The sequence below is a fragment of the Cyprinus carpio genome, chromosome A19 (genome assembly GCF_018340385.1).
Source record: "Cyprinus carpio isolate SPL01 chromosome A19, ASM1834038v1, whole genome shotgun sequence".
NCBI classification, from domain to species: Eukaryota; Metazoa; Chordata; class Actinopteri; order Cypriniformes; family Cyprinidae; genus Cyprinus; species Cyprinus carpio.
Genome location: NC_056590.1, coordinates 17,033,491 through 17,045,169, shown reverse-complemented (window position 1 = coordinate 17,045,169; position 11,679 = coordinate 17,033,491). Strand labels below are relative to the sequence as shown.

The 11,679-nt window shown below is 37.9% G+C and overlaps 1 protein-coding gene across 1 annotated transcript; it reads left to right on the top strand.

Annotated features, from left to right (window-relative positions):
• The first annotated feature begins 2,155 nt into the window (after window positions 1–2,155).
• Window positions 2,156–11,537, top strand: LOC109057208 (alpha-taxilin-like). Its single transcript, XM_042776789.1, has 11 exons — window positions 2,156–2,303; window positions 2,724–2,884; window positions 2,966–3,226; window positions 4,629–4,720; window positions 5,976–6,146; window positions 6,419–6,613; window positions 6,967–7,086; window positions 7,297–7,371; window positions 9,433–9,525; window positions 9,707–9,802; window positions 9,914–11,537. Exons 2-11 carry the CDS (start codon window positions 2,731–2,733, stop codon window positions 10,217–10,219), a joined length of 1,563 nt encoding a protein of 520 aa, XP_042632723.1. The 5' UTR covers window positions 2,156–2,303; window positions 2,724–2,730; the 3' UTR covers window positions 10,220–11,537.
• Window positions 11,538–11,679: the final 142 nt, after the last annotated feature.

Below are 11,679 nucleotides of genomic sequence, written 5' to 3'. Positions count from 1 at the left end.
ACATATGTACTTCTGGCTGAATTAGTTTAGACATTGAAAATGGATTCTACAACCTTTTTTTTTTCTGATACGAATGAACTTTAAGACAGCAAGATGTCAATTAGTTCAAAATGTATTGCTGGATATTGTTTTCTCAAAATTTAACAGTTCCTGAATTTTAGTTTAATGCTAACTGAATTACAGTAATGCAGTCAGAAAAACAGTGTTTGGAACAAAAAGAAAGCTAAATTTACTGCACACTTTAAATATTTCTTATTAGACAATTTTGCATTAATACATTATAATACATACTATATTTATTTATTTACATATACGTACATTCCTGTTTACACGATAATTAAACATACACAAAAAATTAAATGCATGACCAGGATATGAATGACAAATTATGTCACAAAATAAATTAATTTACACAGCACTGAAGACTAAAGTCTTTTCCCACCAAACCGCTGCACTGGAACTATAGAAAAATCAAATATAGATATCAACATATCTATCATCATCATTTTAAGGCTAGGCTTGGCATCCATGAAACTCATCCGCCATACAGTTCAACATTTTATTTTCATAAAACCTTATGACTTATAATCTAATGGTAGACCTACCCTTTGTAGATGAGCTGGGAAACTGAAGACAGATAGTTTAGCTTCACCTCGAATTCTGATAATCTGACCTGTCCTGTCCAAGACTTGTGTCCTGAAGTGCTCACTGCACAGCACAGAGCAGTCACCGGCGGAAAAACCTTTCCTTCTCGTAGCTATATCCCACTGCCTCCTTGATGCTTTCTTCTTAGGAAACCTTCAAGTGTGAGAAAATCCAGCCAACATCAGATTCACAATGTCACTCACTCACCCAAAACAAGTTGTCATAAAAGTTGCTTTACAGCAAAATGCCAATATAGGTGAAAAGTCTTGGCCAATTTGTATTACAATATAAACCAGGGCTACTCTAAGTTCCAAGAAGTTCATTATACAGTTTCTTCCTAAGGTCCAGACAGTAATAACTTGCTTGGTGTCAGTATTCAGTACAGCTAGGAAAAGGTTTTTGAGTTATTAGACATTTCAATGTTTTCAGTCACATAAACAAAAGTATTTTTAGCCATTCATAAAAGGCTGTGATGAGAAAGAAAGCAATCCAGTAAATTTTCTACATTTAGAATGTTTTACTGTAATTATATTTGATATTCAGAAACCTAAGGTCATATGAAGTCTTATGGCTTGTTCAAAGGTGTCCTCTGAGAGAAAATGTCATGAAAATACCATTTATAAGTATGAATTTTCATACATTAAACAAGTAGCCCAGCGGGCACCTTGATATTAATCAAATATTAGTCAAGACTCGATCAAGATCATTTTAAATTCAGTTTGGAAGGCAATTTCTTCCAGTGATGATTGGATGAAAATAGGTTAATCCCACACTGAAATTGGTTTAATATATATGTAGGCCAATATGTTTGATGTTCAATTTACATCAAATCAACTCCTGATAGCACATACATCACAGAGATGTCTATTTGACATTGGCAAGATGTATTTTTTTTTTAAGTATTTGCTCATAGATGTCAAATAGATGTTTAGAAATGTCTTTAAGATGTTCATGATTTAGAATGTATGTAAAACTGATGTCTTATAGATGATTGTACACAGCAGATGCTTTCCAGACGAAGAGATATTTAACAGACATCTTGCAGACATACGTGTGCTTCCTGGGATGGGATATCAAGTTTTTGTCCTCAGGTTGATTTGCAGGATACTTTGAGATAGTCAGGCTTATTTTCTCCAGACGAGTCTTCTGACAAACAGCTGCTAAACATGAAGCTTTGAAACACTTTGTTCGAATCTTTTGTTCTGAATCAGTGGTTCGGAACTTGCGATTTCAGAAAATGAGGCTTCAGGTTTCGAAACACTTCAAACGTGTAATTTCGTGTTTAGACTGAATTTTATTTGCATTCTTTTTACGTTTTGACTAGCAGATTCAACTATTTTGCGGTGTTTCGAGCTTTTGCGGAGCAATGGGTTCAATTCATGCTTCAATTGATTCAAAGCATCGGCAAAAATTTTTTAGAAATATTAATTCAAAGCTAACATAAAAACAAAACAAAACCATAATAATAATAAGACGAAGAAGAAACGACTATATAATAACATTAATAAAATAATATTACACCGGAAGTTTGCAAAGGTTCGACCAATCATCTTCGGTTGTTCCCCTGGCATTTCCTGTGTCAGTTGGAAGCAGCAGTGGGAAGGGTAAAGAGTGGTGACAAACATCAGGAGTGGTTTCTTGGACCAAACTACACACTGGTATGAGTTTAAACGATATTAGCTGACAGCACAGATGCATTCAAGGTGTTTGTTTCGTGAAACTGTAAAACGGTCGTGCGCGTCGAGCCAGTAAGCAGGTGTTTAACTGAGCGTATGGTTAGCCATGACTGCTAAACTAGTCGAGCGAGATGTTCACATCTACAGCTCTCAGTTATACACGTGTTCTTTGTTTTGGACGTCTGTCAGCTGTTGGCTAATATTTGCAGGACGCGTTTTATGATTGACAACCGTTTGAATGTCCTAAATGTGACCTGAACCTCGGTGTTTACTAGTGATAAGCGTGTTATGATATTATATAGCCAGTCATCTTCGTTTGTTTTGCCAGTCTCTCACACGGCAGATTCGTTGTAAATGTTCAACTCTAAAACCGAGACTGTTCAAGCATTCATTTGTTCATAGATCAGCAATGCAGAGGATAGATATGGAGGATCCAGTAGCTGATGGCAGTGCAGATGATACAGAGGAGAGCACCGCTGCATCTGAGATGACCAGCAGCCCTAAAGAAACCGTAACACAGCCGGATGGCACACTACCCAACAATTCTCAGACAGAGGAGAGCTGTAAGTGCACAAAACCCTAGTGTGTCGACTTATTCATTGCCATATTTCTTCCCACTCGTTTTCTGTGCTTCTTGTGTTCAGTGGCAGAGGCTGGAGCGCATTCTGAATCTGTTTCCCGTGACATGGCTGAGGAACTGAGCAGACAGCTGGAGGACATCCTCAGCACCTATTGTCATGAGGATGGTGGTGTTGGCGGCGAGGACGGCCAGCCTGACGGGGTGGAAGTGAACGGGCTGTCTGAGAAGGAGGACGGCAAGCAGGAGGAGGCCAAGCTGAATGGCAGTGGGTTCACAGAGAAGGACCAGAAAAAGCTGCAGGAGAAGAAGAAAGTGAAGGGACTGGGTGAGTCGGTGTGTTTGCCTGAACATGCATTTTAATGCTCTTTATTTTTGTCTGGCTTTTCGTGTGTGAAATCCAGTCTTTACAATAAGAATCCACACGATCAAGTGTTCCACATGCAAGTTTTGCTTATTTTCAAGTTGGTCACAAGAATTCACAATCTGGAGCAACATAAACCTGATTTGAAAGTGACTTGTGCGAGCAGTGCTTCTTACATCCCTACGCTGTTGGAAAGAGACATTTGATCTCTTTTTATGCTTGTGAAATTTTGCTGCAATTTCCAAATAGATATAACTGCAGCCCGGAGATCTCCAAAACTGGACGTGAACACCACAGAAGTTTAATTAAACAATGCTTCTTGCATAAAGTTAAATTAATCTTACATAAAATAAGCATACGTGGAATATGGAGTTATAAAATATGCTATATAAAACATTTGCTAATATGACTGTGTTTTAAGTGAGCATAAGCCACTTATTTCTTACTGACTCCAAACCTTTGAATGGTAGTGTAAATAAGATACAGTAAAGTGCTATGAAAAGAACATGTTAAGTTACAGACAGTGGTTTGTTTTCAGTGCAGTATATGCTGGATTTGATAATTGTGAAATTAGAAATAATTGTGGGATTATGTTAAATATGGTGAGGTGTGTTCTTTTGTTATTTGTCTTTGCTAACATCCATGTGTTACTGTAGTGTCTTAAATTTTACTGCAGTAATATGACATCACTTACAAAAGAAAAAGTTCATATTCAAGTCATGTCAAGTCCCTTTCTTTGAGATTCAGTGCAATTCAAATTGAAACCACACACCTGATCTGAATGCATTTGGGCATTCAGAATGTGCTTTTCTACCTCCATTCACAGTGGAGTATTGTGTGTGTGTGTGTGTGTGTGTGTGTATATGTATATATATATGTATATACGTATAATGTGTGTGTATATATATATGTATATGTGTATGTGTATGCGTGTGTGTAGAGAGAGAGAGAGATAATGGCAAAAATGTAAATTCACCCAATAATGATAAAAAAAAAAAAAAATATATATATATATAAAGTTTATGCTTTCGTGTTGTTAATCCATTATCATATTTTTACTTCATATTCTTAGGGCTGGGTTGAAAATATTGATTATCCGGTTTCGATATTAATAAAAAAAAAAAACAATATCGATTCCTAAATTCCAAGATCAGTTTTGTATTCTTTGCTGTTTCCAGTTGATGCATGACTAAAACTTTACCAAACATTATTTATAGCTTGCCTCCCAAAACAATTTCTGATCATCATCTGAATCAAAATAAATCAAGGGGCTTGTGATTCCTGGAATCAAATCAAATGGTGAAATCTATTTCAATAGCCAGCCCTATGCTTAACTTAAAATATGTTTTCTACTTGTGTGTGTTAGGCAAGGAGATAACCCTTCTAATGCAGACCTTCAACACACTGAGCACTCCAGAGGAGAAGCTGGGTGGTCTCTGTAAGAAGTATGCTGAGCTGGTAAGACATGATGATGATCAAAAGATGTCATCTTCTCACATCATTTGTTGTATAAAGAGAAAACATCACTCTTCTAGAGAGAAAGTCGAAAATGGTCATGAAAAAAAAAATCTGCCTTCTTGGATGCAAAAAAAAAGTCCTTCACTAACATAAAAAGGATAATTTTAAGTTAATTGCACGAAGAACTGGTTTCATGTAGTGCTAGAAAAGTTGCCGGTGTGTCCTGACAGAGGTTAGTGATTAAGGGTTGATGATGTCATTGCTGCCCACAGCCTTTGGCAGACAGTGTGTTGCCACTTCAGCTAACTGGATTTCAGCTTGTCTATATTAATAATAAAATACCAGAAAATGCATGGGGGATTCAGCCCACATTTCAACATCAAGAGTCTTATTCAATTACACTTTTATAAAAGAGTCACCTTCACATCTCGGTGCTATTACCAGTGTATTACCGCTGTACCACTATTATACTAGGAATGCACAGATATATCAGCCTATAATTGATAACAGCAGTTGGTATAATCTGTACTATCAGCCGTCTGTCACAAAATTCAAACAGTAAGTGGCATTTTGATGCACATAAATGTGACTTGACAGATCGCTGGGCTATCTGGCTCAGTTCAAGTGGCAGCAAGGAACTGGAGTCTCTCCCACTTTAATACAAGTTATAGCACAAAATATACATGAATGAATATCAGAAGGTATGTTGTAAAGTAGAGTACAACTTATCGAAATGTATCATGCCACGTTATCACACAAAAGCTTGTGATCAGTGTCAATTATTGTTGCATTTACCTCAGGAAAGTTATCCAGTGTTCACAGTTCACAGGTAGTTAGCTATAAAAATACATTTATAGTGTTATACATTTATATAATTAAAAAGTGTTCAACTGAATTGTATACAAACATTTCAGTTTTTAAGTATAATATTATTATATCTGAAAATAATTAGCAGTTGAATTGAATAAATTGGGCTCTGTTGTTCATTTTAACCTTTAATATAAAATAGTAATGTATAGTCAATGAGAGAGTTCTTTGTGTAGTTTACAGCATTAGTTGAAAGAGATTTTTTTTTTTTTCCCTAAAGAAAACTAAACTGAATTCTGGATAATCGGTATCATTGCAGAAATTTAGTATCGTACATCCCCAGTGATTGACTACTGCTTATGGTATTGACTACCTATAGTCTGCTGTCATGAAATCCTTGATTTAGACAAGTTATAACAATGCTCTTGTCCTGCTTTGTTTCGTTCAGCTAGAGGAGCACCGTAATGCTCAGAAACAGATGCGGTCTCTGCAGAAGAAGCAGACGCAGCTGATCCAGGAGAAGGACCTCTTAAGAAACGAGCACAGCAAAGCCATCCTGGCACGCAGCAAGCTGGAGAGTCTCTGTCGAGAACTGCAGAGACACAACCGCACACTTAAGGTACACTAACATGATATGAATGCAAATAACATGATATCCGTTATTTAAGCTCAGAGGGTTTAGCGTAATCCATCAAGTGCGTTGTGCCTACCTCATGCAAAATTTAAATTCAGAGGTGATCAGAACAGAGTCCAGCCTCAGCTGTTTCCCCTCCCTGCTCAAAGTATTGTTTTATCAGTCTGCTCCAACTCCACTTTTCACATAACCAGAGGCTTGTTGCATTATATATTGCTTAATGAGATAAATGGATCGATGGTTGCTGTGCTTGGCAGGAGGATGGTGTGCAGCGTGCCCGATTGGAGGAGGAGAAAAGGAAGGAAGTGACCTCACATTTCCAGGTGACACTGAATGACATCCAAGCTCAGATGGAGCAGCACAACAAGCGTAATGGAAACCTAAGGCAGGAGAACATGGAGCTGGCTGACAAACTGAAGAAGCTTATTGAGCAGTATGAGCTCAGAGAGGAGGTGAGATATATGGAAATAAAGGATGAAAAGAAAAGTGAAATAAGTTATAATGGAAGTTATCTGTAAATCAGTACCATCTGTGCTACTATTTGTTAGGCTTTAAATGATAAAAAAAAATAGAGAATTTACAGTGCTGTTCAAAATGAAGACAAAGTATGTGGATTCTTTTCAAATATATGTTAATGTGACTAGTCAACATTACTGTGTACACCAACTAAAACAAGAAAAATTTGTTTTCAGATGACACTTGGTTTTATATTTTGTACTGTATAATGCAACGATATACATATTTTTAAGTATGACTTGTGTTGTTTTGAGCCGCTGTACCTAATAATAGTTGTTTTCTCTCGTAGCATATTGACAAGGTGTTCAAGCAGAAAGATCTGCAGCAACAGCTGGTAGATGCAAAGCTTCATCAGGCACAAGCACTGCTCAAGGCCTCGGAGGAACGGCATCTGAAGGAGAAAGACTTTGTGAGTTTCTACCTCCTTAACACTGTACTGCAAACATGCAGTCAGCTGAAGTTACAGAAACAAATATATTTGCTAATTGAGGAGATGAATGTACCAGAACTGTACTGTGAGACTTGCACTATATATCTGCCAGTTTGGTTATGTCCTCTGGGCAAGAGCTGCCAGTCACTATTTAAGATTTATGTGATTTGTCATTTCTTTCTTTTTCAGCTCCTGAAAGAGGCAGCTGAGTCCCAGAGGATGTATGAGCTCATGAAACAGCAGGAGGTCCATCTGAAACAGCAGGTGAGGAACATAGGATAGATCATACACCTATAGGACAGCTCCAGTAATTAGTTACAAAAAGAATCAATTTACGACAATCATTTTACAAAAAAATAAATAAATCGAAATAAATGAACTTTTGAACTTTCTATTTATCAAAGAATCCTGAAAATAATAATAATAAATTATCGCCATTTCCACAAAAATATTAAACAACACTGATAATAAGAAATTCTTCTAATGCACCAAATCAACATATTAGACTTAGATTTCTGAAGGATCATGTGACGAGGAAGACTGGAGTAATGATGCTGAAAATTCAGCTTTGCATTTTTTTTTAATTTTAAATATATTAAAATAGAAAACAGTCCTTTTAAATTGTAACAATATTACTGTATTTTTTGTCTAAATTAATGCAGCCTTGGTGAACAAAATAGACTTCTTTCAAAAACATTAAGGGCCCTATCATACACCCGGCGCAATGCGATGCAAGGCAAGCGTGTTTGCTAGTTCAGTCTGGTGCCATTCGCATTTTCCCGTCCAGCGCCACGTCGTTTAATAAGCAAATGCATTTGCGCCCATTTGTGCGCCCATGGGCGTGCTGGTCTAAAAAAAAGGTGTGTTCAGGCGCATTGCTGGCGCATTGGTATTTTAAGGAGCTGAAAATAGACTGCGCCATAGACCAACTCAAACCTGGCCTAAAGTCTGGCGCAATGTTCTTTCTTTATTTAAAGAGTGTGTTAGTATAGGCGGGTCCACAACACGTGTACACGCTGCTTTTTAAACATAGGGATGCACAGCAGCACACAAACATGCCAAATATTAAAAATTAAAGGATTGCAATGCATAAGAATTTTTGTAGGCTAATTAAATATAAAAATGCATACATGTCATAATGGATAGTCATCGCATGTATCAGAATAAGGCTATCTATTTGCTCGCACACGAGCAGCTCCGTTTCATCTCGGAGACGCGTTCTGTCTTTGCGCTTGCCTAATTCCGCCGTGTAAATAGCAAATCCGTCATGGCACGAGCGCAACTGGCTCTTAAATGGAATGGAAGATGAGAATAGGGACAACCCGTTTAGACCATGTGCCCGGGCCCGCCAACCGTGAAAATTCGGTCATTAATTACCCTTGTGTCATTCCAAACTCATAAGACTTTCATTCAGAACACAAATTAAGATATATTTTATGAAATCTGAGAGCTTTCTGATCCTTCGTTAGCAAGGGATCGACCACATTCAAGGCCCAGAAAGGCAGAAAGGACATCGTTAAAACAGTCCATGTGAAATCAGTGGTTCAACCTTAATTTAATGAATCTACAAGAATATTTTTTTTTTTTGCACAAAGAAAACAAAAATAACAACTTTATTCAACAAGTTCTTCTCTTCCGTGTCATTCTCTGCTGCACGTTCACTAGAGAATCACAACGCATGTGTGTGGTGCTGCTGACGCAGGAGCCGCCGTTCTGACGTAGAACATCCATCTTCCTTTAGTTCACTGTCTGTATATTCTGGTTCAGATAAGTACGGCTGGGCAAAAAATTGCAAGTCATCCTCTCGGTCAAAATTTCAGACATGTTTACAAAGACTTATGTACAGTAAACAACTTGCAAACAAGGCACAGCGCATGCATGTTATACGTAAGAACAGTGGTTTTCTTTGTGCACAAAGTATTCTTGTAGATTCATAAAATTAAGGTTGAACCACTGATGTCACATGTCCTTTCTACCTTTCTGGGCCTTGAACGTGTCAGTTACAATACCGTCTATGGAGGGTCAGAAAGCTCTGGGATTTCATCAAAAATTTCTTAATTTGTGTTCTGAAGATGAACGTAGGTCTTACAGGTTTGGAACAACATGAGAGTGAGTAATTAATGACAGAGTTTTCATTTTTGGGTGAACTATCCCATTAAGAAATTTTACTAACCACAAGCCTTTGAGAAGTGGTGTATATGTACATTGAATGCGGGCTCTAGCAACTACCCAGAACTCCCTAGCATTGTTTTTTACACAGTCAAGCGGCATTTAGAAAAATGTTACCTTTTCATGTATCTGAAAAGTCTTTTTTGTCTTTTACAGCTCTCATTGTACACAGAAAAGTTTGAAGAGTTTCAGAACACACTTTCCAAAAGCAACGAGGTGTTCACAACATTCAAACAAGAGATGGAAAAGGTAAATTATTGGATGCTGTGGACTTCATGTCCCTACAAAGAAACTGTTAGACTTCAAGGCCTGTATACATGCATAGATTGTAGGTCATCTTGGGCGTTGTTGCATATTTCAAAACATGAAACCTAAGTCTCTAAAGTCTGTATGTAAAGGGGATTTAATCTGTATTTGTATTGTGCCGCAGATGACAAAGAAGATTAAGAAGCTGGAGAAGGAAACGACCATGTACAGATCACGATGGGAAAGTAGTAACAAAGCCCTGCTGGAAATGGCAGAGGAGGTGATTGTTGTACTCGGATCTCTGCGAATTCTGTCGTATTTGTCAGTTAAAGCTTTGTTACACCAGTTAAAAATCGTAGTTTTATATAATTTCTCTCTGTGTCCACTGTAGAAAACACTACGAGACAAGGAGTTCGAAAGCCTGCAGGTGAAGGTGCAGCGACTGGAAAAGCTCTGTCGTGCGTTACAGACAGAACGCAATGAGCTGAGTAAGAAGGTTCAGGGTGTCTCCACAGGCATTGAGAGTAAGCCAGAAACCGAGACGGGGTCACCATCAGAAGCCACAGACTCGGAGGAGGGCAGCCCTGTCCATCAGAACAGCCCAGAGACGCCACAGACCGCTCTTAGCCCGGCGTGCCACTGCACTGCAGAACTAGAGGCCGAGACTCACAGAGAGATTTGCTCAGCCCAGGATTGAGTCTTGCTGTCTCTGGGCGGCCAGGACACACACAATCCTTCCCGCCTCTACCCAACCCTCTGTCGGCTGTCAGCCTCTGTTGTTTTCTGCATCTGTGTCCACAACGGAACCGCTGACTTGGCTGCTCCTGGGGGTTTCATTGTGTCAGGGAAGATTGTGCCTTCAACATGATTCCTATGCTGCGTTTATATTCTTTGGTTTTTATGTGGCTTGCTTTATCCCACCCTTTTCCAGAGAAAACCCCATATTTGCATCTAGAGGGGCATTGATGTTGCTGCAGTGTTGGAATGCTCAGTGTTTGTCCACTAAATGCTTGTCTCTTTTCAGTTTGGCTGAAGAATCTTAACAGGTGGATTGCTGAAATCTGCGAAAAATTCTTTGCCGTGAAACAGCAGTTAGGTGATGCTATTTCTTTGGGTGTTTTTATTTAATTTCTCGCCTTAAGATGTTGTATCAGGTAAAATCTGCTTGTACACTTTCCAGCCACCCTCTTTCTTCAGTTTAAATCCCACAAATCATAGTTCGCTCCAAACGAAGAATGTATAATTTGGTATTCATCTTCACTACTCAGAGTTTAGAATTGTAGGCATACAGTTAAGGCTAACATTGTTTTTTGAGTTTAAGGTTCATGTAATCTGAACTTAGATTTTCTTTTATGCTTTTGCACAGCACTTGAATTTGTCACATGTATCTTTTAGTTTACACCATCTTAGAGCACAACTAGCTTCTTGAAGTTTATATATCCATCATTATAGATACATTCCTTTAACCCAATTCCATTAACTTCTAATTAGGAATGTGCACTTGAATGATGTCATGACCAATGAGGAATTCTCATTCAGTGTGTGATTTCAGTTTGGACAGTTTGAGTTGTTTTTTTGTTTGTTTTTTTAGATACTGATCACATGATTGTTTGTGTCTTACTAAATGTGTTGTTCAAAATGTAAAAAGAAAGAAAAAGTTATATCAGATTAAACAGGAAGATTCAAGTACACTCTATGCAATTCTAGCTCTGTTCATGTCATCTCAGTGTTGAGCATGTGAGCAAAGCACTGACATGCTGTGAAATGAATGTACTTTCCACACAAAGTGACTTAGTTTTGTGATGTCAGTAAATTTCAGCACTCTTGAATTTTTTCCCCTCCATTACTTTGACAAATTATTGTTGTGCCCCTTCAGTATTGGTAAAGTGTTGAGTGTATAGTGCATCAAGTCATCAGTTGACCATGTAAATCCTTCCATATTTCATTCCAGTCAGCCAAGGTTTCTGCACAGGTTTAGATTTTCTGTTTCAAAATGTTTATCAACTGGTATTTTATTTTATTTGCTGGCCATTCAATTTTGACATTCCCATTATATAAGAAGGTACCAAAGATGTTTCTTGATTTTTTTCCCCATGTCCTGTATACATTTATTTGCGAATTAAAATACTTAGAAAATTGAAATGTGATTTCTGTTTT

Bases quoted from the DNA above. Each gene is read 5' to 3' on its own strand.
- LOC109057208 (XM_042776789.1), top strand. From the start codon at position 2,731: ATGCAGAGGATAGATATGGAGGATCCAGTAGCTGATGGCAGTGCAGAT. The intron at 6,147-6,418 runs GTACACTAACAT...TGTGCTTGGCAG, and splicing joins GACACAACCGCACACTTAAG to GAGGATGGTGTGCAGCGTGC. The intron at 9,803-9,913 runs GTGATTGTTGTA...TGTCCACTGTAG, and splicing joins TGCTGGAAATGGCAGAGGAG to AAAACACTACGAGACAAGGA.